A 24057-nucleotide genomic window follows, 5' to 3' on the forward strand; every position below is an offset into this window, starting at 1 on the left:
TGTGGCTCCCAATCTAGACCCTCAGGCTTACGCCACAGACGCCATGTCACAGAATTGGGACATCTGGGAAAGGATTTATCTCTTTCCCCCGGTGAATCTTTTACTGAAAGTCCTAGACAAACTGAGATCCTTCAAGGGACAAGTAGCCTTGGTCGCACCCAACTGGCCCAAGAGCAATTGGTACCCTCTCCTGCGAGAGTTGAGACTACATCCTCACCCGATACCCAATCCGGTTCTGTCTCAGATAGTACAAACACGCGTTGTGTACGCTTTCTCAAACATTCAGAGCGCCCTAACTTTATGGACTTCATGAAGTTTGCGGCCATGCATGGTGCCAATATCGATCCTCAAAACACTCTGTTCCTAGAATCAGATAAACGGGATTCCACCATCCGCCAATATGATTCTGTGGTTAAAAAGTTGGCTAAATTTTTGATAGACTCAGACGTACACTGTATGAACTTGAACCTTACAGTCACTTTCTTTAGAACTTTATTAGAATCAGGTCTGGCAGCCAATACTATCACCACTATTAAATCTGCTTTGAAAAAGATCTTCCTAGTGGGTTTTAACATAGACTTAACCGACTCTTTGTTAGCTTCAATTCCGAAAGCCTGTGCCAGACTGAAACCGGTTACTCGTCCTACCCCGGTTACCTGGTTCCTTAATGATGTACTCAAATTGGCTTCTGATACCATTAACAGTTCTTGTGATTACATTCCCCTTCTCAGGAAAACACTTTTCCTGGTGAGCTTGGCTTCCGGGGCAAGAATTTCTGAACTGGCAGCCTTGTCAAGAGACCCGGGTCATATTGAGTTCCTTCCTTTGGGAGAGGTCCTTCTTTCACCTAACAAATTCTTTTTAGCTAAGAACGAAGACCCTCAGAACAGATGGTCCTCCTGGAAAATTGTTCCCCTCACGCAAGATCCGTCTCTGTGCCCTGTTACTACTCTTAGGTCTTATTTATCCCGGACCTCCTCTAACTCCTCGGGGCCTCTATTCGTTAGAGAACAAGGCGGTACCATTACCATTAAAGGGATCAGGCAACAAATTTTGTATTTTATTAAACAAGTTAGCCCTGACTCTTTTCCTCTTGCACATGATATCAGAGCGGTTGCTACTTCGGTGAACTTTTTTCACCACATGAATTTTACGGACCTTTCCAGGTATACAGGGTGGAAATCACCGTCTGTGTTCAAGAAACACTACCTTAAACATTTGGAAGCCCTTAAATTTCCTACAGTAGCTGCAGGGAGCGTAGTTACCCCCAGGTAACTCACATGTTAATTCTTTGTCATTTTATCTCTCCCCCTTACCTGCCTCATTTATACCCTATTTGTATTCGTGGGTTTCGCACCTGATTACTATTACTATATTTGTAAATTTTTGACCTCTGAGTATTTGTATATATCATCACTCACGGCATTATTATACCTTACCTTTTTGTCAATTGTTCCACCAAGTGGATTTATATTCTTTTTAAGATACCCTTATAGCTGTTTTTGGCACTCATCTCTGATTAAAGTAACTTGTATTTTCTTTATGTTTATGTTTTTCCTTTATTTTGCAAGTTTGGTGACATTTCTCTTGTATATATTCACTGGCCGGCACAGGTTCAAGCCCAGAAAAGGGATTTTGACGTAGGAAAAATCTATTTCTGGGCGAGGGACCTGTGCCGCCCAGTGAACCCTCCCAGCTCCTCTCCCTTGGAGTCCCCAAACTTTGGGTGCTAAGGAGTTGGGTTCTGAGCGGATGCAGAGTTGGTGGTGCCGAGTGAGGTTGAACGGCTCTCCTCTATTGGGGTCTTTGTCGTGGATGAATCTAAATAGTGCGGGACCTCTGGATTATACGCCCAATTTTATACCGACACCAATAGGTGAGCGAGCTAGTTAACCTAGCACTCCTTTACATTTTTTCTCTGGTATATTTAGCAGTAAATTACCTAAGAATAAGTGCTAATAGGAGCTTATTCACTGGGCGGCACAGGTCCCTCGCCCAGAAATAGATTTTTCTTACGTCAAAATCCCTTATATAAGGCAAATCCCTCCGCCTAGCAACTGAACTGAACTGAACTGAGGTGCAATGTGAGAAGTTAAAAGCAGTTGGATAGCATGAAGAGAAGGCGCAAAGACTTAAATATTGCCTACAGTGCACCACGTTAAGTCCGCTGATGGAACTAAAAGCTGGTTTTGGGCCATACATTGGCGGGCTACTAATTTCAAAACGGGAAATAGTCACCCTTATTTGATATACTTCTCCATCAGTGGACTCCAATAAGACATTTGTTCTCTTATTGTCTTTATGGAATGAATACATTTCATTGCCATTACAACTGACTCCTCGTTCTGTTCTGCTTCTTCAAATTCTTAATAGGACTATTTATCAAGAACTCGATACATATAAAACGTATTATTTACTTTATAATTTTAATTACGTACATGAATCATTATACAAATGATTATATATATATATATATATATATATATATATATATATATATATATATATATATATATATATATATATATATATATTAACTGAATATCTGCCTATTAGTGTCTTTGTGTACTTTTAACTGCCGAATCAGAAACAGTCCTCTAATCATGTTTTCAGAAAACTGGCTGCTGATCTGCTTCCTATGCTGATACAAACAGCTTATCACTCGCGCACTGAACATCCTACATAAACTTCACAACTCACCTCTGACTTGCACATACTCCTGAACGTCCTAATTACGTAGGACATTCATTTGCTATGTATGTCGTTAGGTCTTACTCTCTACCAAATAGGCCTACTTCTGCTTTATACAGTTTTCAAGAATCTCTCGTCGTTCAGTCCTTCCACATGAACAAAATATCTTAAATCAATATGAGCCATCCCATGCATATATTCATCAATTTCATATGCCTCTAGATTTTCACCTTCGGCTATAAAAGTAATCGTTCCACCATCCATTTTAACATTAGTTATCACATCTTTATGGTTTCCACTTACACCGATAGTCTTATTCTTGGTATTCATTCACTTTCATTCCTTCTATTGCAAATACTTTCAAACTCTCATTAGTGCCTGCAGTTTCTTTTCACTATAGGTAATTAGTATTGCAAACTTCAACCGTTCCTTATTTCATTTATGAATAATTTCTTACATCATGACCGTCGATTCTCATCACTTCCTCTTAGGTTAAATATACCAAACAATCAGTGAGATATAACACACACTACTCTCAAACCTACTTTTACGCAAACTCATTTACTTTTTCAACTTCAAAGTACTTTGCTTCCCCTTCATAAGAAAATTATAGCTTTCAAACACTTATCTTGTAAATCATATAACCTTATCACCTAATACATTGTTTCTCAATTTATTCTATTACAAGATAAGCCAATTTCTTGCCATCCGCGTCTTATCTATGGAAACTTCAATTTTTGGATGGATGACGCATCAAATCCTGACGCTTTGGAATTCAGTGAGTTACTAGAATCATATCGACAATTGAATAATGTCGACTGCACAACTACTTTAACTGGACATACGCTAGACTTAATTATAAGTGATGACATGAAACAGAGGTAGTGCAAAATTATTTCAAGGACTATGGTGTTTCTGATAAGTGTTTTTATCAACAGAAATGCTATATTAGCCAATATTAGAAGAAGAAGAAGAAGAAGAAAAAGAAGAAGACGGCAGGGAAGATATTCTTAAAAATATTACCCTTATAAAAAGGTATAAATGAGCAAAGAAAAAAAAAAAAATAATAATAATTCACCTTGTTCAAAGTCAGTACCTACCACGGACATCCAAATGCGCAACTTGACTTGTTGAGGTTCCATTGAATTTGACAGTACACTGATATGTCCCCTGGTCATATCGAGTCACATTTGTGATCTGAAGGGTCCACTTCATGTTGTCATCGTGCACGACAGACAGTCTGGGATCGTCGGATTTCATGGTCGAACCAGGGTTTAGAATTCTTCTTGGGTGTAAGCGATACCATTCAATCTGATTAACCCAAGAATTTATGAGGAAGCTTATTGATAAAAACAACGACACAATACATAAACATACAATGAATTTTGCACAATATGACTTTTTACACAACAAATGCAGTTGTTTCTAGTCCACTGCAGTACGAAATCCTCAGACCAGTGTTAAATGTATGAATCAGAGACGTGGGATCTAAGACAAAAGGTGGATGCAAAGATTGAGAGAACAGAGATGGGAAGGCTGAGGTGGATTATGGGAACATCACTGCTTGAAAGATTGGAAAATGGTGGAATAAAAAGATGGCAGGCGTAATAAAATTACAGAGGTGATGAGTGTCACGACTGAGATGGTGGGCACGTATTGAGGATGGATGGTGGGGAGGGAGTGATGAGGCCTTAGGAGGATCATGTTAAGGGGAGAAGATCGAGAGGAAGGCAAAGAATTTAGAGGGCGAGATAAGGTGAAGGATGATGTGGAGGAAAGAGGTTTGGTGGAAGAGGATGCCTTTGATAGAAGACATTAGAGAGGGCACATCTGACAACCCACCTCTTAATGTAGGGTTAATAGTGTCAAAGAAGAAGACTAGTCATTGTAGTTTGCTGATGTTGGGAAACTTTTGTCCAGTACATCTTTGCTGATCATGAGGATACTCGAACAGTTTCAACATGTTAAGGTATCCCCACTCAGAAAGGGTGAGGAAACCTTAACTTTTTATAGCATGCTTTAAACTATATTTATGAGTCCTTGAATTAGAATTAATTAATCTGCTAGATTGTAATCTTAGGTTAGATGCAGCTTTTCGTGTAACGTGGCATATTTGTGATGTGTTGTACCTTCACAAAGTTATTCCTTATGTAGATGGAGATTAGCCAATTAAATTGCTTCACCTCACACGATATGAGTTATATTTTGCTATGTGTGACGTTAAGGTCACTATTAGACAACGAATTCAGGAGTTGTTCCTTCAAACTTGGAGCTGACCCCGTGAAAAGCTGAAAAGCTGAGAACATTTCAGACTACATTTAGTTAATTTAAATTTGCACCAATATTATTTAAGAGTTAGAACAAAGCTAATAGTAAAGCTAGATCAGGCAAGGATTTAAGGTTCATTGGCAGTTGAAATTAACATAATGATCAACCTGTGTGTTTTACTTGTAGAAAGGAACAAAACGCAATTGATTGCAGTGAAAAAAAAAAAAAACAGCGTAACCATTCAAAAATCCTATACATGAAACAAAAATCCTATACATGAAACTAAAATTCAAACAATGATATCTCAGTACCAATTAATTCTATAAATTTTATTGATTTCATTGCTGCAGACTTTAATTCTAAAATATTACTGTTTTAGTCATTGGTGGGTTCATTGACAGCTTGGGAGAGTGGAAAATACCAGACAGCAGCACTGTCAACTTGCATGCTCAAGTACATGACTCGCTATCAATAGCGAAATGAGGTAAGATCATTCAGTAGTTGGGAATTATGTCCTATTTTAAGCTACTCTATCACGAGTACTATAGATCTTAAAAATAGTTTATAATCTTTATACACATACACTAATGTACATACAATATACTAGTGTACCAGACCCTTCAAAATGATCCATAAAAATCTAGATATGAACAAACATGCATACCCCTCTCATCACGGTATGGTGTACCAACCGTGTGTCACACGATACTACAGAGTAACGACAATGTGACGAGTCACAACCTTCTCTCGGCTCGTCAAATTGTCGTTACTATATACGATAGTGTGACACACAGTTAGTACAATGGCAACTCCTTTCCTCCCTACCCGAGGGATGGGAGAGCTGAGCATGATACGCCTATTGACGCAAAGGGCCTCAGTTAGATTTCACCAGTCGTCTTTGTCTTGAAGTTTTAAATCAATACTTCTCCATTCATCCTCTACTTCACGCTTCATAATCCTCAGCCATGTGCGCTAAAGGCATGCCCAAACCATCTCCATCTACCCCTCACAATGATCTTATCCACATATGGCACTCGAGTAATCTCTCTTATAGTTTCATTTCTAATCCTGTCCTGCCATTTAACTACCAATATTCTTCTGAGAGCTTTGTTCTCAAATCTACTAAATCTGATGGATATTGTTTCATTTTCATACCATGAATCATGTCCATACATTAACACCGATCTCACTAAAATGGTATGTATCCTGATTTTTAAAAGTAATCTCAGGCGATTTTATTTCTAAATTTTACTTAACCCAGCCATTGTCTAATTAGCTTTTTATTTCAACCTTCCATTAAATTCCAATTCTAAAAACCCTGTATTAGAAATTAGAGTTCCTGATTATTAAAATGATTCTACCTTATTAATTCTTCCTCCTTTCAATGATATTTCAACGTCCATTGCATATTCTGTTCTCATCATCTCTGTTTTTCTTCTATCTATCTTCAGCCCAAACTCATGTGATATTTCATGCATTCTGATAAGCAAGCATTGCAAATCTTGTAGTGATTTGCTAAGGACAGCATTATCAGCATACTCTAGGTCTGCTAATTTCCTATTACCAATCCAGTCCAATCCTTCTCCACCATCCCCAAGTGTTCTATCCATTAAAAAATCCACGAGGAGGATAAACAACATAAGTGACAACACATTCCCTTGGAGTACTCCACTGTTCACAGCAAATCCATTTGATGGGTCTCCACTAACATTAACTTTGCACTTGCTATGCACATGAACACTTATAATCAAATTTGCATATTTAAGAGGAATTCCATAATATCACAGGCCTCTCCACAAAATTGTCCGGGGACACTATCAAGGGCTTTTTCATATTTTACAAATGCCACCAAAAGTGGATGTCTATATTCTACATATTGCTGTACCACATGTCTTAAAATGAAAAATTGGTTTGTACAACTTCTACCTTTTTTGGGCTCAGGCCATATCGTCCTGATGGAAGTTCCTTCATTAGTAACTTCCTTCATTAGTAACTTCCTAGCTATATTTGACTACCGTGATTTATCCCAGAGAATTTACCAAAGGTATCCAGAATTCTAACTCCTGGAGCGAATATCCCTTAAAATTTAAAAAGGGATATCGCGTATGTCAGAGGACGTTTTCTTGACACGTCTCATAGCTATCTACACCCCAAATAGCGTTTTCGCTTCGAGAGGGAAAAAGTGGCAAGAACATAGGAGAGTTGTTAAAGAGGCAATGCTCTCGACACTCCTACTGTACTGTAAATAGTGCGCCGAATCGCCACCACGTGGCGCCACCAAGCCATTCTTTCGTTTGTAGCTTTGCTGACCGGTGTTATCCCGTGTTATCTCTCGCTATTTTGGAAGTATTTCGTCGCTATGATGTCTTCACCAGCCTCATCAGCTTCCGGAAAATTAAGTAATATCTTTAGACTGTGTAAATGTAAGCTCTTGCCAGTTTTACTCTTCGATTGAGATCGTAATTAACGTAAAAAGAGCTGTTGCCAGCCGGATGGCGTCATGGAAGCACTCGTTCTTCTTGTTCATTTAGTTATCAAGAATGATTTCCCGGCATTATTTCGCTTTAATATCTTTAGCTATTTAGATATTTAGCTAGGGAATTTTATATTATGTCATTGTTGTCGTGGATTTGGCTATTTATGATCGAGCCTCACGAGTGCTAGGCTTCCTAGCCTAGGCACCTACACACTTCATGCATGATATAACCTTCCTGGTAAAGTTTTATTGAAGCTCAGGCAATATTTTATACAATTAACATATTACTGCATAACATTTTCCTCTTCCAAGATAGTATACAAGAGTGTTTCGGTGAACGATTCTCTATGCTCCTAAACATAATAGCCTAGGGGCTTTAGTATACTTTCTTACATGTCCCTTATTGCTCTTGTATTGTCTTTTAAGGGGAGACTGACACCTCCTATACTTTTTAAGTCGATACTATCTCTAACGAAATCTAAGAGCAATTCCCCTTCCCTCTGATCAGCTTAGACTACCCTCAGTTAACTTTGCTGCGAACTGTGTTCTGGCAAAATTTACTGGGGTGTTTTGTCTCTTTCTCTTAACCACTGACACGGTTTTGAGCTGAGAACGGAAAATCAGAGTAAAGTCTGTGTTAGGCATCCTACTGTCTTAGTGAAATGGCTTCCCAAGTCAGGTTAGGTTGCCGTTCAGGAGGCTAGTCCTCCCTAGGCCATACTGGAGGTTCTTGTATATCAATTTCCTCCTTCCTCGGTCTGGCAGACAGTCCTGTACTAGTAGATCTTAGTATGAAGAAATGATTTCTTCCTTACTTAAGATCTCTGGTACCAGATTCTGTTCTCTATTGAGATTGTGTCCTATGGCCGCTTTCTCACTTAAATAACCTAACCTGGGGAAATAACTTCTCCTACTTGAGGTTACTTTATGAGATCAGAATCCTTCAAGTTAGGTAATGCTCTAGGGTTTCACCTTACTTATAGGTTTTTCACCCCTTCCCCACTGTCTCTTTTGTGTTGGATGAACCATCACCCTTCTGGCCGTTGTTCTACATTTGATCCTATGGGTAATCTATAGAATTGGCCTGAGGTTCCCTGTCTGCTGCCGGCTGGGCCGGCTGCCGGCAGGTACCCTCATATCTTTGAGTGTGCTCTCCAGTCCTCCCTTGGACTGCATTCCATACCCCATATGAATGGGATATGGTTGAGTGGAAGCCCGAATATAATTCCCCCTTCCACTTGCACCCTCTTTCGGGATGTAGGCCGGCAAGGCTGAGCCTTTGCCGTCCCCCATCCTCTATTTCTCTCTGCCTTTCCATATACTGGGCCGGCCGACAGCAGCTAGTAGCTGTTGTCGGCCATGTTGGGTGTCTGTCGGCCGGCAGTTACTCTGCCGCCACTTGCCGTGGGTGTCGCTGATCGACAACCCAACGACAATGAACATACTATGACCGGCTGCCGGCAACTGAGTTGTCGGCCGGTAGCCGGCAACTGAGTTGTCGGCCGGTAGCCGGCAACTGAGTTGTCGGCCGGCAGCCGGCCACCCGAAATTTATATAGTTGCCGCCGGGTCCTACTTAATAGAGATCCTTCGGCTGCTGGCGGGCAGAGCGGCAACTGCCGATCTGCTGCCCACTACTTCTCTGACGTTAACCTATGGAGGTACGCAGAGCATATGCCTATGTCGGGGGGGGGGGGGTAGGGGAGATCTTCCTCTCAGAGAAACTGGGAACAGTTCCAGTAGAGGAAATCGAATTTTGGCCTAGTAAAGGGGCCTATCCGGATTACTATGTCTGTCTGAGGACGGAACCAGCATCCAAGGAGGAAACAGAGCAGAAGAAGACGATTGTCCTTAATCTATCTAAGGCACAGGCCTTATATACAACCACCTTGAAAGAGAGGGCCTTTACTAGTTCCAAGGTGCCGGCTCCCAACAAAAAGCACACATCCTTTATTGCTGACTCCGAACATGCCTTCCCCTTTATGGACAAAGGGTTTAAGGCAGCCTTAAAGGCAGTTGAGGCAGGGAAACCTTGCCCTACACTTGAAGAGTGTAGACCATTTTCCCTCGCCTTCCCTGCAGATGATAAGGATTGGAAGGATGTCCATAACACCTTCACAGTTGGGAAGCTAGAGGCAGATATCGCTGGACGGCAGTTCAACCAAGATCTCCCGAAGCTGTCAGAGTTTCTCCTGTGCAGGGAACAGGAGACTAAGGAATGTCTCGCTGCTTCCATGTCTCTGCAGACTGGCTTAGAGATTATGGCAAGCATCCCAGACACCCCAGATATGTACATGGTCTTTGCCAAATCTCATTTGGCAACAGTCACCAAGGATTTATACAATTTTATTAAAGCCAGAAGGGCTTGTAGGGAGTTTGTGTTCGCTTCTGCTACAGTGAAGCACGAACCAAGGAAGCTGATAGCTTCCAATATCTGGGGAAAAGACCTCTTCCCAAGTGAAGTGGTCAAAGAGGTCGTAGATAAAGCCACTTCGGAGAATAGGAATCTCCTCTCCAAATGGGGCTTGTCCTCTAAAAGGAAATCTTCCGCTGATGAGGGTCCCCAGCCGAAGAACAAGTCAAAACGACCAAGAGTGCCCTCTTGGCCAAAGCAACAGCAACAGCTTCCCATGGCCACGATGCCCCAGACGGTGGCACAACCAACCACCACCTTTCAACTGGTGCCCCCAACGCTGGCGACCCAGTCGCCCGTGTTCACCCCAGTATTTGAAAGGCAATCAACTACCTTTAAGCCGAAGTCTCGAGGTTCCTTTCGAGGATCCTCTAGACGCCCCTTCAGAGGTAGGGGCAACAAAGGTGGACATGGCCAAGGAGGCAAGACCTCCAACCAGCACTCCAAGTGAGATGCTGCCGGTAGGTGGGAGACTTCTCCACTTCCGGGATCGTTGGACCTTTGATCCCTGGGCCAACAGCCTAATCAAGAAAAGACTAGGGTGGAGTTGGAGCTCAACTCAACCGAACTTCCCTCAATTCTTCCAACACTCAACCCCCGTACTGGAAGAATATGTTCAGGAACTCTTGAACAAGAGAGTTATACGGAAGGCGAAGTCCATTAGCTTTCAAGGTATGCTATTTTGTGTTCTGAAGAAGGATTCTGAAAAGCTCAGAGTCATTCTGGACTTATCACCACTCAACAAGTTCATAGTGAACCACAAGTTCAGAATGTTGACGCTTCAGCACATAAGGACCCATTTGCCCAAACGGGCATTCACAGTCTCTATAGACATGACGGATGCATACTGGCATGTTCCAATCAATCGTCAAGTTTCCCCCTACCTAGGGTTCAAACTACAGAAAAGAAAGTAAGTTTTTAGAGCCATGCCCTTCGGCCTAAACATAGCCCCAAGGGTATTCACAAAGCTTGCGAATGCAATCATTCATCAACTACGCCTGAAAGGAATCCAGGTGGTAGCCTACCTGGACGATTGGCTGGTGTGGGCAGCATCCGAGGAAGAATGCATGCAAGCCTCCAAGGAAGTGATCCAGTTCCTGGAACACTTAGGATTCAAGATCAACTTGAAAAAGTCTCGGCTTTCTCCAGTTCAAAGGTTCCAGTGGCTTGGTGTCCACTGGGACCTACTGTCACACTGCCTTTCCATTCCATCAAAGAAGAGGGATGAGATAGCAGGATCTGTCAAAAGACTCCTTCAATCCGACAGGATATCAAGAAGGCAACAGGAGAGAGTGTTGGGGTCCCTCCAGTTTGCCTCAGTGACAGATCCAGTATTGAGAGCACAACTAAAAGATGCATCAGGAGTTTGGAGAAAATACGCATCAAACGCTCGAAGATATCTACAAAGACCGATACCAAATCGTCTATGATCACTACTCAAGCCATGGTCGGAGGCCAAGAACCTAAGAAACAAGGTACCCTTGAAACCATCTCCTCCAGCAGTCACCGTTCATATGGATGCCTCGAAGGAGAGGTGTGGAGGTCAGTCTCATCATCGGAAAGTCCAAGGAACCTGGTCTCCCCTCTTCAAGTCCTTCCACATCATTTTTCTGGAAGCCATGGCAGTTTTCTATCTCTGAAAAAGCTGAAACTTCGCTGCTTAATCCACATCCGTCTGGTTATAGACAGCAAAGTAGTAATGAGATGGCTAAATCGACAAGGCTCGAGATCGCCTCACATAAATCAAGTGATATTGGCCATCCTTCGTCTAGCCAAGAAGAAGAGATGGCACTTGTCAGCAGTCCACACCTTCAAGGGTTCCGCAATGTGACAGCGCACGCTCTATCCTGTGTCAACCCGATAGAGTCCGAATGGTCTCTAGATGCAAGATCATTCTCTTTCATATTACGCAAAGTCCCAGGACTGCAGATAGACCTCTTCGCAACGAGCGACAACAAGAAGCTACCCCGGTATGTAGCCCCATACGAGGATCCTCTAGCGGAAGCGATAGATGCAATGTCCATAAATTGGAACAGATAGTCCAAGATCTACTGTTCCCTCTAACCAACCTTCTGTTGAAAGTCCTCGACAAACTGAGATCCTTTCGGGGGACAGCAGCAATAGTGGCCCACATGTGTCCCAACAGCATTTGGTTCCCTCTGATAACGGAACAGCGCCTGAAGCTGATCCCATTGCCGGAACCAGTTCTGACTCAGCAAGTGCAGAAATTGACTGTCTCCGTTTCATCAGAGAAAACCCAGACCCTTCATCTCATGATTTTCTCGCCCTAGCGATCAAGAAACGGTTTGGGATTTCTATAGACAGTATTAACATCTTATAAGAATACAAGTCAAAGTCAACAAGAAGACAATATGAGTCTTCCTGGAAGAAGAGGGTGGCCTTTGTTAAGGCGAAGAATCCTGAGGAGATTTCTACGGATTCCTGCTTGTCCTTCTTCATCCATCTGCATGAACAAGGTTCAGCAGCTAATGCGATTACTACATGTAAATTCGCCTTAGCCAGACCAATACAATACGCCTTCCAAGTAGACTTCTCTAATGAAATCTTCAACAAGATTCCTAAAGCCTGCGCTAAACTTCGGCCTGCAGCTCCTCCAATACCCATTTCATGGTCTTTGGATAAAGTTCTTCACTTAGCATCAACCCTGAAGAATGAAGATTGCTCGCTGAAAGACTTGACTTAAAAGGTGATACAGTATTCTTATTTGCACTAGCCTCAGGAGCCAGAGTTAGCGAAATAGTGGCCCTCTCGAGGGATGATGGCCACATTCAGTTCACAGAAAACGGAGAGCTGAATCTCTTTCCGGACCAGTCGTTTCTCGCCAAGAACGAGCTGCCCACTAAGAGATGGGGTCCCTGGAGAATCTGCCCTCTGAAGGAAGAAGCATCCCTCTGCCCAGTGGAATGCTTAAAGGTCTATCTTCGTAGAACTACAGACATTAATTGAGGTCAGCTTTTCAGGGGAGAGACTTCTGGTTCAACGTTATCCTTGAAACAGATAAGGTCGAAGATAACCTATTTTATACGCAGAGCGGATCCAGACAGTACACCCGCAGGTCATGATCCGAGAAGCGGATCCAGACAGTACACCCGCAGGTCATGATCCGAGAAAAGTTGCCTCGTCTCTGAATTTCTTTCAGACAATGTCGTTTGAAAGCCTGCGTGCTTACACTGGTTGGAAGTCTTCCAGAGTTTTCTTCAAGCACTACGCGAAGCAATTACAAGAAATAAAATTTCATGTGGTAGCGGCAGGCAGTGTTATAAAACCTGCCTTTTGATTACTGCGAAGAACAGTGCACTAATTGGGACTTTTAGTGAAGGGTGTACATGATAGAATTTTAAGGTATATCATGTTGAGTATTGTGTTTAGAAAGACACTATAGACTGTTCTATCTATACAGGTGACATCAAGCATAATAAACTGACACAAGTTCCAGGCATTCTTATATGCACAGTGTTCCTAGTAATAACAGCATACAGTGAAATATTATATTTCCCTTTGAGTGGCTAATGTTTCCTTTTCAGGTGAAACTTATTTATTTTCTGTTATTACTGTTTATGCTTTTACGCAGAATTGTTCAGCGTAAGATGTAATTGATTACAACCTTGATTTCTATTTTTGTAATAAACAATAGAAGGAATCTTTGAGTCTCTTTCGCCTCAAATATTCGAAATTATGTATAAATCAGAGCATCCTTGATTCTCTTAATATTTAAGGAAATATTGGGGAACTATGGTTTATACCATTCCAAGCAAACAGGTAAAAACTGATTGTACTAACTGTTTATCTTACTGATTTAAGGTTTCCTACATGTATACGAACCTGTCTGTCTCTTTATATCCAGACTTGGGAGGATTCAGTAACCTATACAGGACTATACTATCTAAGTACAAACTATGCTTTACGTATATAATGACACTAATATACATACTGTTTGCTAGATTGTTCCTTGAACTCACAATCCTCGGGATTTCTCCTAAAGTCTACCTAGACTTTTCCCTGTAGGGGGCAGGAAGAACTGACATATTTTATGATCAGTTAATTGATGTATAACGGTAACATCATGTGTCTCTGGTCCAGAAGACCAAATAGGAAATATTTATCTCGAGATAACGGCACTATTGAAAATGCACAGATATATTAATGCTCTGGTAAACTTCCATCAGGACGACATAGCCTGAGCCCAAAAAAACGGATTTTGAGTGAAGCGAAAAATCTATTTTTGGGTGAGGTAGCCATGTCGTCCTGATGGATCCACCCTCTTTTTGACAAAAGGATAATGAATCCCTCCCTATGGTACTGTATCTGCAACACCTACAAAGCTACGAAGAATGGCTTGGTGGCGCCTCACGGTGGCGATTCGGCGCACTATTTACAGTGCAGTAGGAGTGTCGAGAGCATCGCCTCTTTAATGACTCTCCTATATTCTTGCCACTTTTTCCCTTCCCTCTCGAAGCGAAAACGCTATTGGGGGTGTAGATAGCTATGAGACGTGTCAAAAATACGTCCTCTGATATACGCGATATCCCTTTTTAAATTTCAAGGGATATTCGCTCCAGGAGTTAGAATTCTGGATACCTTTGGTAAATTCTCTGGGATATATCACTGTAGTCAAATATACCTAGGAAGCTACTAATGAAGGAACTTCCATCAGGACAACATGGCTACCTCACCCAAAAATAGATTTTTCACTACGCTCAAAATCCGTTTTCTAAATCTTGTTTGTTTACCTCTCAGCCATTCATAAAGCTTTCTTTCTAGTCTCTTTAGAATAAGCATATTATATATTTTCATGAACTGACGCAAGTGTGATGCCTCTGTAATTATTGCAATAAGTCAGGTCTCCTTTTTTAGCCATTTTCACCGACACTCCTAATTCCCATACATCAGGTTTTGCCTCTTCACCCCACATTCTACAAAATAATCTTGTAAGTATTCTGGGAGTCACTTTATTTTCGGCTAACATCATCTCAACAGTTATTCCATCGTATCCATGGGTTTTCCAGCTCCTGAGTTTTTAATGATAGCTTCGACTTCAAACACACACACACACACACACACACACACACACACACACACACATATATATATATATATATATATATATATATATATATCTATATATATATATATATATATATATGAATATATATTTATATATATATGAATATATATATATATATATATATATATATATATATATATATATATATATATATATATATATACATATATATATATATATATATATATATATATATATATATATATATATATATATATATATAATATACATATATATATATATATATATATATATATATATATATATATATATATATATATACATATATATTTATATAAATATATATATATATATATATATGTATATATATATATATGTATATATATATGTATATATATATATATATATATATTTATATATATATATGTATATATATATATTTATATATATATATATATATATATATATATATATATATATGTATATATATATATATATATATATATATATATATATATATTTATGTATATGTATATATATTTTTAAATGTAATATGTATATATATACATATATATGTATATATATCTTTATATAATATATATATATATATATATATATATATATATATACACATATATATATATATATATATATATATATATATATATATACACATTTATATGTATGTTTATATATATATATATATATATATATATATATATATATATATATATATATATATATATATATGGCTAAACACCTTCTTTTTCTTATGTAAGGGAGATGTGTGTATGTATGTGTGGTTACATGCGTGTACTAAATGTTTTCCCCTCACATTTTCTCCCATGAAGCGGGCAGCGCCAGAAGAGTTCAGTCTTTTATTTAAGCAAGTCCTTTTGGGTGAGGCTGCTATGGCCACATGCCATTTATCTTGTCAACAGCAATTACTGGTATCCATTTACAACTGTGTGGTTCTGATTTCTGCATTTCGGTCGCATTGCCCGGGACTGAAACCTGGGAGGGCATTCAGGTCGGTGGACTTTCTGGAGATAGCAAAATATACCCGGTGTTTCCACTTTTTGTAAATATCAGTAGGCAGTACATCTCTATTGTGTGAACTTGTGCTAGATGCAGGTGTATGAAGATAGCGGAGCGTGTGGAAAGAATAGGCCAGTCTATTCAGTGCATTTATAGGCAAAGGAAAAATTAACAGTAACTAGAGAGGGATCCATTGTAGTACTATCTGGCCAGTGAAAAGACCCAATAACTCTTTAGCAGGAGTATCTCAACGGGTGGCTGGTGCCATTGCCAGCCTACTATTTCTTTCTAAATAAACACCAGAATACTAATGTTCAGTCCCAAACAGGATTTTAAAGACAGATAAGAATTGGATTATTCTCCTCTCTATCAAAATAAACATTTAGCATGACCTTTCTATAACACCAACAAAGCTATCTCTTACCCTCTATGCCTGATTCATCCCAAAACAAATGCACAGTTGCCAAACCTATCTTGTAAAGTGATATGCATTTACCTTCTGATATTTCGTGAGGTTTTCTACCTGGCACGTAAAACTGGCCCTTTCTCCTTCGTTGACTGTGAGGCTCTTGACTTCTCCGACGAAAATAGGACCTAATTACAAGAAAGGAAAGAAGAAGGACGTGGGTATAACAGTAGGGAGAGAGAATAAGCGAATTTTTTTTTATCAGAGTTTCTTCTATGTATTTACAAGTTGATATAAATATATTGAGGTCAAATATATCATTTAAAAAAATGACCGAGGTTTGGAATCCAAATAAAAGATTGAAAAAAAATATGAATTGTTATTTCAGACTCTATGGGCTAATTGCTTCATATGGGAAATGATATGATAATAATAACTTACGAATGGCGAATAAGCACTGTGATGGTTACCATCTCAAAATAAGATATATTTATCAAAAAAGAGTTACTTGCCAATTAACTTCAACGATCCAGTTTGACTAACTGGTGGGTGTGTTTTGAAGACACATTTGTATTGTCCTTGATCATCTTTGGTGACGTTAGTAATTTTGAGGGTCCAGATCCCTTTGCTTCTCGAAAACAATATTCTTTGATCACGAAGTTCCGACATCTTCGTGTCATTTTTTTCTTTGTGCAATCGCAGCCACTCGACCTGAGGGAGAGAAAAAAAGAAAGAAAACTAAACTCAAAGAGCCATGGAGAGAATGATGATGTGAATAACATTAAGAGCGAGAAAAGGAGCGACATGGGTAGTAATGGATATCCTAACAACATAAAAAGAAACGGACATGAGCAGGACATACGTCTCGTAATGAGGATGACAGATAATAGATGGAGAGGAAGAATGGCAGTGGGTTCCTAGAGATTGTAAACGAACCAGGGAAAGGAAGAGAAGACGATGGATTGACAAGCTAAGAATATTTACAGGTACAGACAGGCAAAGAAAGACCATAAACAGATGGGACTGGAAGGACATGTCTGAGGCCTTTGTCCTGCAGTGGACTAGCAACGGCTGATCGTTGATGATGATGATGATGATGACGAATCTATGAATTAAATGTAAACAGAGAATTAAGGGTCACATCCATAAAACAGGGATGACCATATCTATGTCATAAATCCTTTTGTACCAAATTCTTATAATTCCAAATAAACATAAAGACTAAAACCAACGATTTTAGCTCTGCTTAAAAAAATAGGATGAATATTTTATCATAATCTAAAATTATACTTCATATGTTCAATGTAAATATTGTGTATCGTGAAATTATCCATAATCAATCAAAAATGTTACAGCAAAATTCGCAGTAAAACACAAGCGGATTAGACAAGGTAATACTGAGCAAATAATAAATGGATGCACCGAGCATTCATATTGATGGTGTGCAACCAACCTATCTGCCCCTGTAAGTACAGATGGTTATTACTATTCTACAGAAATCATGGGACATTTAGCGACCTGTAACTGCAGTGGGTTACTCAGTCTCACCCTTCAAGCGTTTCCACAACTTTTGGTGGCACAACCTCCATTGGCGACAAGATCAAAGGCAGATAAAAAGTGTCCCCATTGTAACCTCTGCTGGAGCAGATTTGGAATTATTTCCTATCTACCCAATGTGTCCATAACTGTTTGAAGGTTTAAAGGTCACTCATGAATGGCAGAGGCAAAGGGTAGTGACAATGCCCCAGACTGACCATATATTTTATTTCATTTTAATGTTGCTACTGTTCTTGAAACATTGTACTTTAATGGTTCATGACATCTCTTGTAGTGTTTATTTCCTTTCCTCACTGGCCTATTTTTCCTGTTGTTACAGCATCCTCCTTTTCCAACTAGGGTTGTAGCTTAGCTAGTAGAAATAATAATAATAATGGAAATGATCGGCGCTCAAGCCTCCTCCATCAAAGCTAGGACCAGGGAGGGACAGACAATGGCTGCTGATGACTCAGAAGGTAGACCTATAGGCTCCCCCAAACCCGCCATCCTTAGCACACAAGGATGGTGAGGTTGTAGACACTAAAAGAAACTATCGAGGTTGATCTCGTCTCGAATCCCAGACCAGAAGATAGCCAGGCAGGGATGTTCCCGTCTATATACTGTAGTCTTTTTCCAAAAGACCGAGAATCTACTTCATAGACAGGGAAGATTATGAAGATTATGGGTTGGAACAAAGCCCACAGTCTCTCAAAAACTCCCATTTTGCAAAATCCACAAAATTTAACTTCAACATCAAAAATATTAAGCTATTAGCTAAGAATACCAGAAAACAAAAACTAAATGAAAAATAAGCAATTGCTGCACTAAATTCACTTTAAGACCATAACAAGAAAAATGTACTTTTAAGGTCGCTCAAGAATGGCAGAGGCAACGGACACTGACATTGCCCTATCGAGCAGGACAATGCCCTAGACTAGACACTGACCAAGTATGCATATGATTGGTGCCTGAGCCCCCTCTCCACCTAAACTAGGACCAAGGAGGGCCAGGCAATGGCTGCTGATGACTCAGAAGATAGACCTATAGGCTCCCCTAAACCCCCTATTCTTAGCTCACAAAGATGGTAAGATTGCAGCGAGCAAATAAACTACGGAATTTGAGCGGGACTCGAACACCAGTTTGGAGTTAACCAGTCACGGACGTTACCACATCCGCCACCACAACCCACAAATTCAGTTGTGGTTAAAAGACATTTTACATTACTCTTACTAATACTTAACTATTCCCTACCATGAATAGTTAGGTAACTGTCCTCACTATTCATTCACTCATCTTCCCTATCAGCTAAAAAAAACTTGTCCAAGAAAATGACATTCGAGGTAACTTCATTCTATCACTTGGTCGGAAAGATTTTTCTGATAGATAATCTATTTTGATGATTGCGTGATTGGCTATTATTATTCAAATATAGATAAAGGATGGCCATTAAACTTACCTCTGTATTTTGTGGAATATTTTTCTCTTCACAAGTGATACTCGCAGTGCCTCCAAAGATAGCCGTGAAATTATTGACTCGTTCATATCTAGGACCTGAATGAAAAAGGAGGGGAATGGAGTCAGGTTCTATCATAATGAAACAAATATAATGTCTTTAAATATAAGCATACATGTGTACATATACAACACCAAATGTAGCCGTTTCTAGACCACTGCGGTGCAAAGGCCTCAGACAGGTCTGGGGTTTGACCAGATTTTATCGCCACGCTGGCTAGTGCGGACTGGTGTTGGTGGGAGATTTTTGTCTGATTGCTTACAACAACCCAACAAAATATGGGTGACCCTGATTAGGGCAATACGCAGAAAGGATTGGTATGTCTTTAGGTATGAGGGTGGATGGACTGTATCAAGGATGACCTTCGATCAAAGGAATTAACCAGTTATGAAGTGTGGAACAGAGGTAGATAGAGAAAGCTGGTCAGAAACATCGACCCTACATGAAAATGGGAAAAGATGCAAAGAAGAATATATATATATATATATATATATATATATATATATATATATATATATATATATATATATATATATATATATATATATATATATATATATATATATATTTGGATGCCAAAGAACTTCAAATCATAGTATACGCCGTTGAGCTTCGGAGAAGGCAGTAGAAGGTAAACGCCTTCAGCCGCCACATACTCCAAAGGGAAAAAGCATACAGTGAAATAAGGGAGAACAAATAGCCCTAACTTATATCAATTAGAATACATTTAATGAAAAAAAAAAGACAGAGCTATAGTAGTTTTAAAAGGGTGATTATAATACAAATTATAATTTTAGGGCACAAGGTGCTGGCCTTCAACCCCATATAAGTGGATGCTTCACATCTGCTTTCTGTCAGAATGCTATCCAAAATAAACATTCGTCTCGTCAATAAACAAAAACTTATCTCACAGCTGCCATATTATTATCATCATCATCATAATTATTATTATTATTATTATTATTATCATTATTATTATTATTATTATTATTATTATTATTATTATTATTATCAGCTAAGTTACAACTGTTTTTGAAAAGCAGGATGCTATAAACCCAAAGGCTTCAACATGGAAAATAGCCCAATGAGGAAAGGAAGTAAATAGATTATAAGAGAAGAAATGAACACTTGATATATTATATTTCAAGAGCAGTAACAATATCAAAACAGATATGTCATACCATACATACATATACAAAGGCACTTCCCCCAATTTTGGGGGGTTGCCGACATCAAACAAATGAAACATAAAAGGGGACCACTCCTCTCTATGTCCCTCCCAGCATGACAAGGGACTCAACCGAGTTTGGCTGGTACTGCTAGGGTGCCACAGCCCATCCTCCCCCATTATCCACCACAGATGAAGCTTCATAACGCTGAATCCCCTACTGCTGCTGCTGCCTACGCGGTCATCTATGGCACTAAAGGAAGCAGCAGGGCCTACCGGAACTGCGTCACAATCGCTCGCCACTCATTCCTATTTCTAGCAAGCTCTCTTGCCTCTCTCACATCTATCCTCCTATCACCCACCTTTCTTCACTCCATCCATCCACCTAAACCTTGGCCTTCCTCTTGCACTTCTCCCATCAACTCTTGTATTCATCACTTTCTCTAGCAGACAGCCATTTTCCATTCTCTCAACATGGCCAAATCACCTCAACACATTCAAATCCACTCTACCTGCTAACTCATTTCTTACACCCATTCTCACCCTCACCACTTCGTTCCTAACCCTATCTACTCGAGATATACCAGCCATACTCCTTAGACACTTCATCTCAAACACATTCAATTTCTGTCTCTCCGTCACTTCATTCCCCAGAACTCCGATCCATACATCACAGTTGGTACGATCACTGTCCTATATAAACTATAAAAAGACTGTCAGCCTGTTCAACATGAAAAAAATTTGCTAAAAGTTTGAGTTTTTTTGAAGTTCTACTGATTCAACTACCCGATTAAGAAGATCATTCCACAACATGGTCACAACTGAAATAAAACTTCTAGAATACTGTGTAGTATTGAACCTCATGGTGGAGAACGCCTGACTATTAGAATTAATTGCAAACCCAGTACTACATACAGGATGGTACTGTCCGGGAAGATCTGAACACAAGAAATGGCCAGAATTATAAAAAAAAAAATTTATACAACATGCATAATGAACTAATTGAACGACGGTGCCAGAGATTAATATCAAGAATCAGCAATAAGAAATTTAATAAACCGTAAGTTCCTGTCCAACAAATTAAGATGACAATCGGCAGCTGAAGACCAGACAGGAGAACAACACTCGAAACAAGGTAGACTGAAAGAATTAAAACATTTCTTCAGCATAGATTGATCACCGAGATTCTTAAAAGACTTTCTCAATAAACGGATTTTGAGCGAAGCGAAAAATCTATTTTTGGGTGAGATAGCCATGGCGTCCTGATGGAAGGATCCTTTTTGGTAGCTTCCTTGGGTAATCACTACTAGGATTTTCCCAGAGAATTAAACCACAGGTTATCACAGAATTCTAACTTCTGGAGCGAGTATCCTAAGGGTTTCCCCTTAAGACATCGTGTATCAACAGGGGACACGCATGTATTAACGTGCCACATAGCTATCTACACCCCATATAGAGTTAACGCTTCAATATGGCGGACAGAGAGCGGCTGGGAGCTGAGCCGCAGCCAATCTAGATGTGGCGATATCGGTACTCGCGATGTAAACAGACGGACGCCATTGCTTTTGATGACGTCACGTCCGTCCTCATCCGAAAGTCTGGAGCTCGCTCATCACCATGATACAGCGGCGCAGGGCGGGACCTGATAACAGACAGGGCGGGTCCATCAGGACGCCATGGCTATCTCACCCAAAAATAGATTTTTCGCTTCGCTCAAAATCCGTTTTTTGGGCTCAAGCCATGGCGTCCTGATGGAAGAGTACCAGAGAATTAGTGTATCGTGGTAGACTTTTTCCCCTTTATAAGTGAGTGCTAAAACATTGAGCCGAAAGCATAGTGGTCTATACTAGAGCTACCGTGAGGCAGTTGCCTTCCTGCCCCCCTGGCATGGAAGTCCCCACGGGCTATGCTGAGATCAAAGTGGTCATGGGAAGGCTATTCATATAGGCTGAAGGAACAATGAGATCCAGAAGATAAGTCAGAGCGATTTGGTATTCGCGTCGAAACAAACTTGAAGAAGTGGTGGTTGTACACTTCGTGCATGGAGTTGACTCATCTTTATAATTGAGCAAGTATTCGCTAAGGAAACTTACTTGCTCTATATAAATAAATGCCCGGAGTAAATCCTGGCATTTTCCTTAACCAAGAATAAAGGGTAATAAAACTATGACAATTAGTATATTTCATAGTAAGAAAGGAGCAAGGGAGACGCACAAGTAATAAAATAGACATTTTATTAGATAATTGCAGGTAAATCGATACATGTCATGCAATAAATAGTAAAAAACATTTACATTGATAAAAATGTACATAGTCATAAAGGCGTGCTCTTGAGTCTGAAAGGGAAGAATCAAGTATTAGTAGGCACTCGTTCTACGGAACGTTAGTCTTTATGTAACACACATCATGCACGTGGCATGTAGCACTCATGTGGTAATCTACTATGACATTTCACCTGAGGTAAGAACAGTTAAAGAAAGCACAAGGTGGTTTCTGCTTCACTACGTATCACTTGAGGGTCAACATAGGCACCCGACGAGTTAGAGTCCCTAATAACTCACTGTTCTAAGCAGAGTTCAGAGCAGGTTTCATAACACTACCTGCGGCTACCACAAAATGTTTCACTTCGTGCACTTGTTTCGCATAATGTTTAAAGAAAACACGCGAGGATTTCCAGCCTGTATAGTTCTTGAGGCTTTCGAAATCCATACTCTGAAAGAAATTCAGAGACGAAGCGACTTTCCTAGGATCATGACCAGCGGGTGTACTGTCTGGATCCGCTCTGCGAATGAAGTAGGTGATTTTAGCTCTCAATTGTTTCAGTGACAGGTCGCTGCCCGATGTTTCTCCTTTGAAGAGTTGGCCTCCACCAAAGTTTGAAGTTCTATGAAGATAGACCTTAAGGCTCTCTACTGGACATAGAGAGGCATCTTCCTTCAAGGGGCATATCCTCCACGGGCCCCATCGTTTGGTAGGTAATTCGTTCTTTGCGAGAAACGTCGGATCAGGGAAGAGGGAGAGGTCTCCTGAATCGTTGAAAACGATATGTCCCTCTTCTCTAGATAGTGCCACTATTTCGCTGACTCGGGCTCCCGAAGCTAGAGCGAAGAGAAATATAACTTTCTGAGTCAGGTCCTTAAGAGGGCATGAATCATTGTCCAAGTTGGAGGCGAAGTGGAGAACTTTGTCTAGAGACCAAGTGATTGGTCTCGGAGGGGGTGCCGGTCGTAAACGGGCACAGGACTTCGGTAGTTTGTTGAAGATGTCGCTAGACAGATCTATTTGGAAGGCGTATGACAAAGGTCTAGTCAAGGCCGATTTGCAAGTAGAAATCGTGTTGGCTGCCAAGCCTTGTCCATGAAGGTGAATGAAGAAGGACATGCAAAAATCTATGGTGATTTTCGAGGGGTTCTTTGCCTTGACGAAGGAGACCCATTTCCTCCAAGACGATTCGTATTGCCTTCTCGTGGATTCGGTCTTGTATTCCTCGAGGAAGTCTAGA

General features: G+C 40.1%; 1 protein-coding gene across 5 annotated transcripts in view; it reads right to left on the bottom strand.

Moving 5' to 3' along the window:
* Positions 1-24057, bottom strand: part of LOC137627651 (obscurin-like) — a 253347-nt gene that overhangs the window by 173370 nt on the left and 55920 nt on the right. For all 5 annotated transcript variants that reach the window (XM_068358801.1, XM_068358802.1, XM_068358799.1 and 2 more), the window contains exons 9-12: positions 19331-19425; positions 16851-17049; positions 16429-16526; positions 3792-4002 (exon numbers count right to left, since the gene is read on the bottom strand). In XM_068358801.1, the coding sequence (XP_068214902.1) occupies positions 3792-4002; positions 16429-16526; positions 16851-17049; positions 19331-19425 (603 nt within the window). The remainder of the gene's footprint in view (positions 1-3791; positions 4003-16428; positions 16527-16850; positions 17050-19330; positions 19426-24057) is intronic.

This window comes from Palaemon carinicauda, chromosome 35, assembly GCF_036898095.1.
Source record: "Palaemon carinicauda isolate YSFRI2023 chromosome 35, ASM3689809v2, whole genome shotgun sequence".
In the NCBI taxonomy this organism is placed as follows: Eukaryota; Metazoa; Arthropoda; class Malacostraca; order Decapoda; family Palaemonidae; genus Palaemon; species Palaemon carinicauda.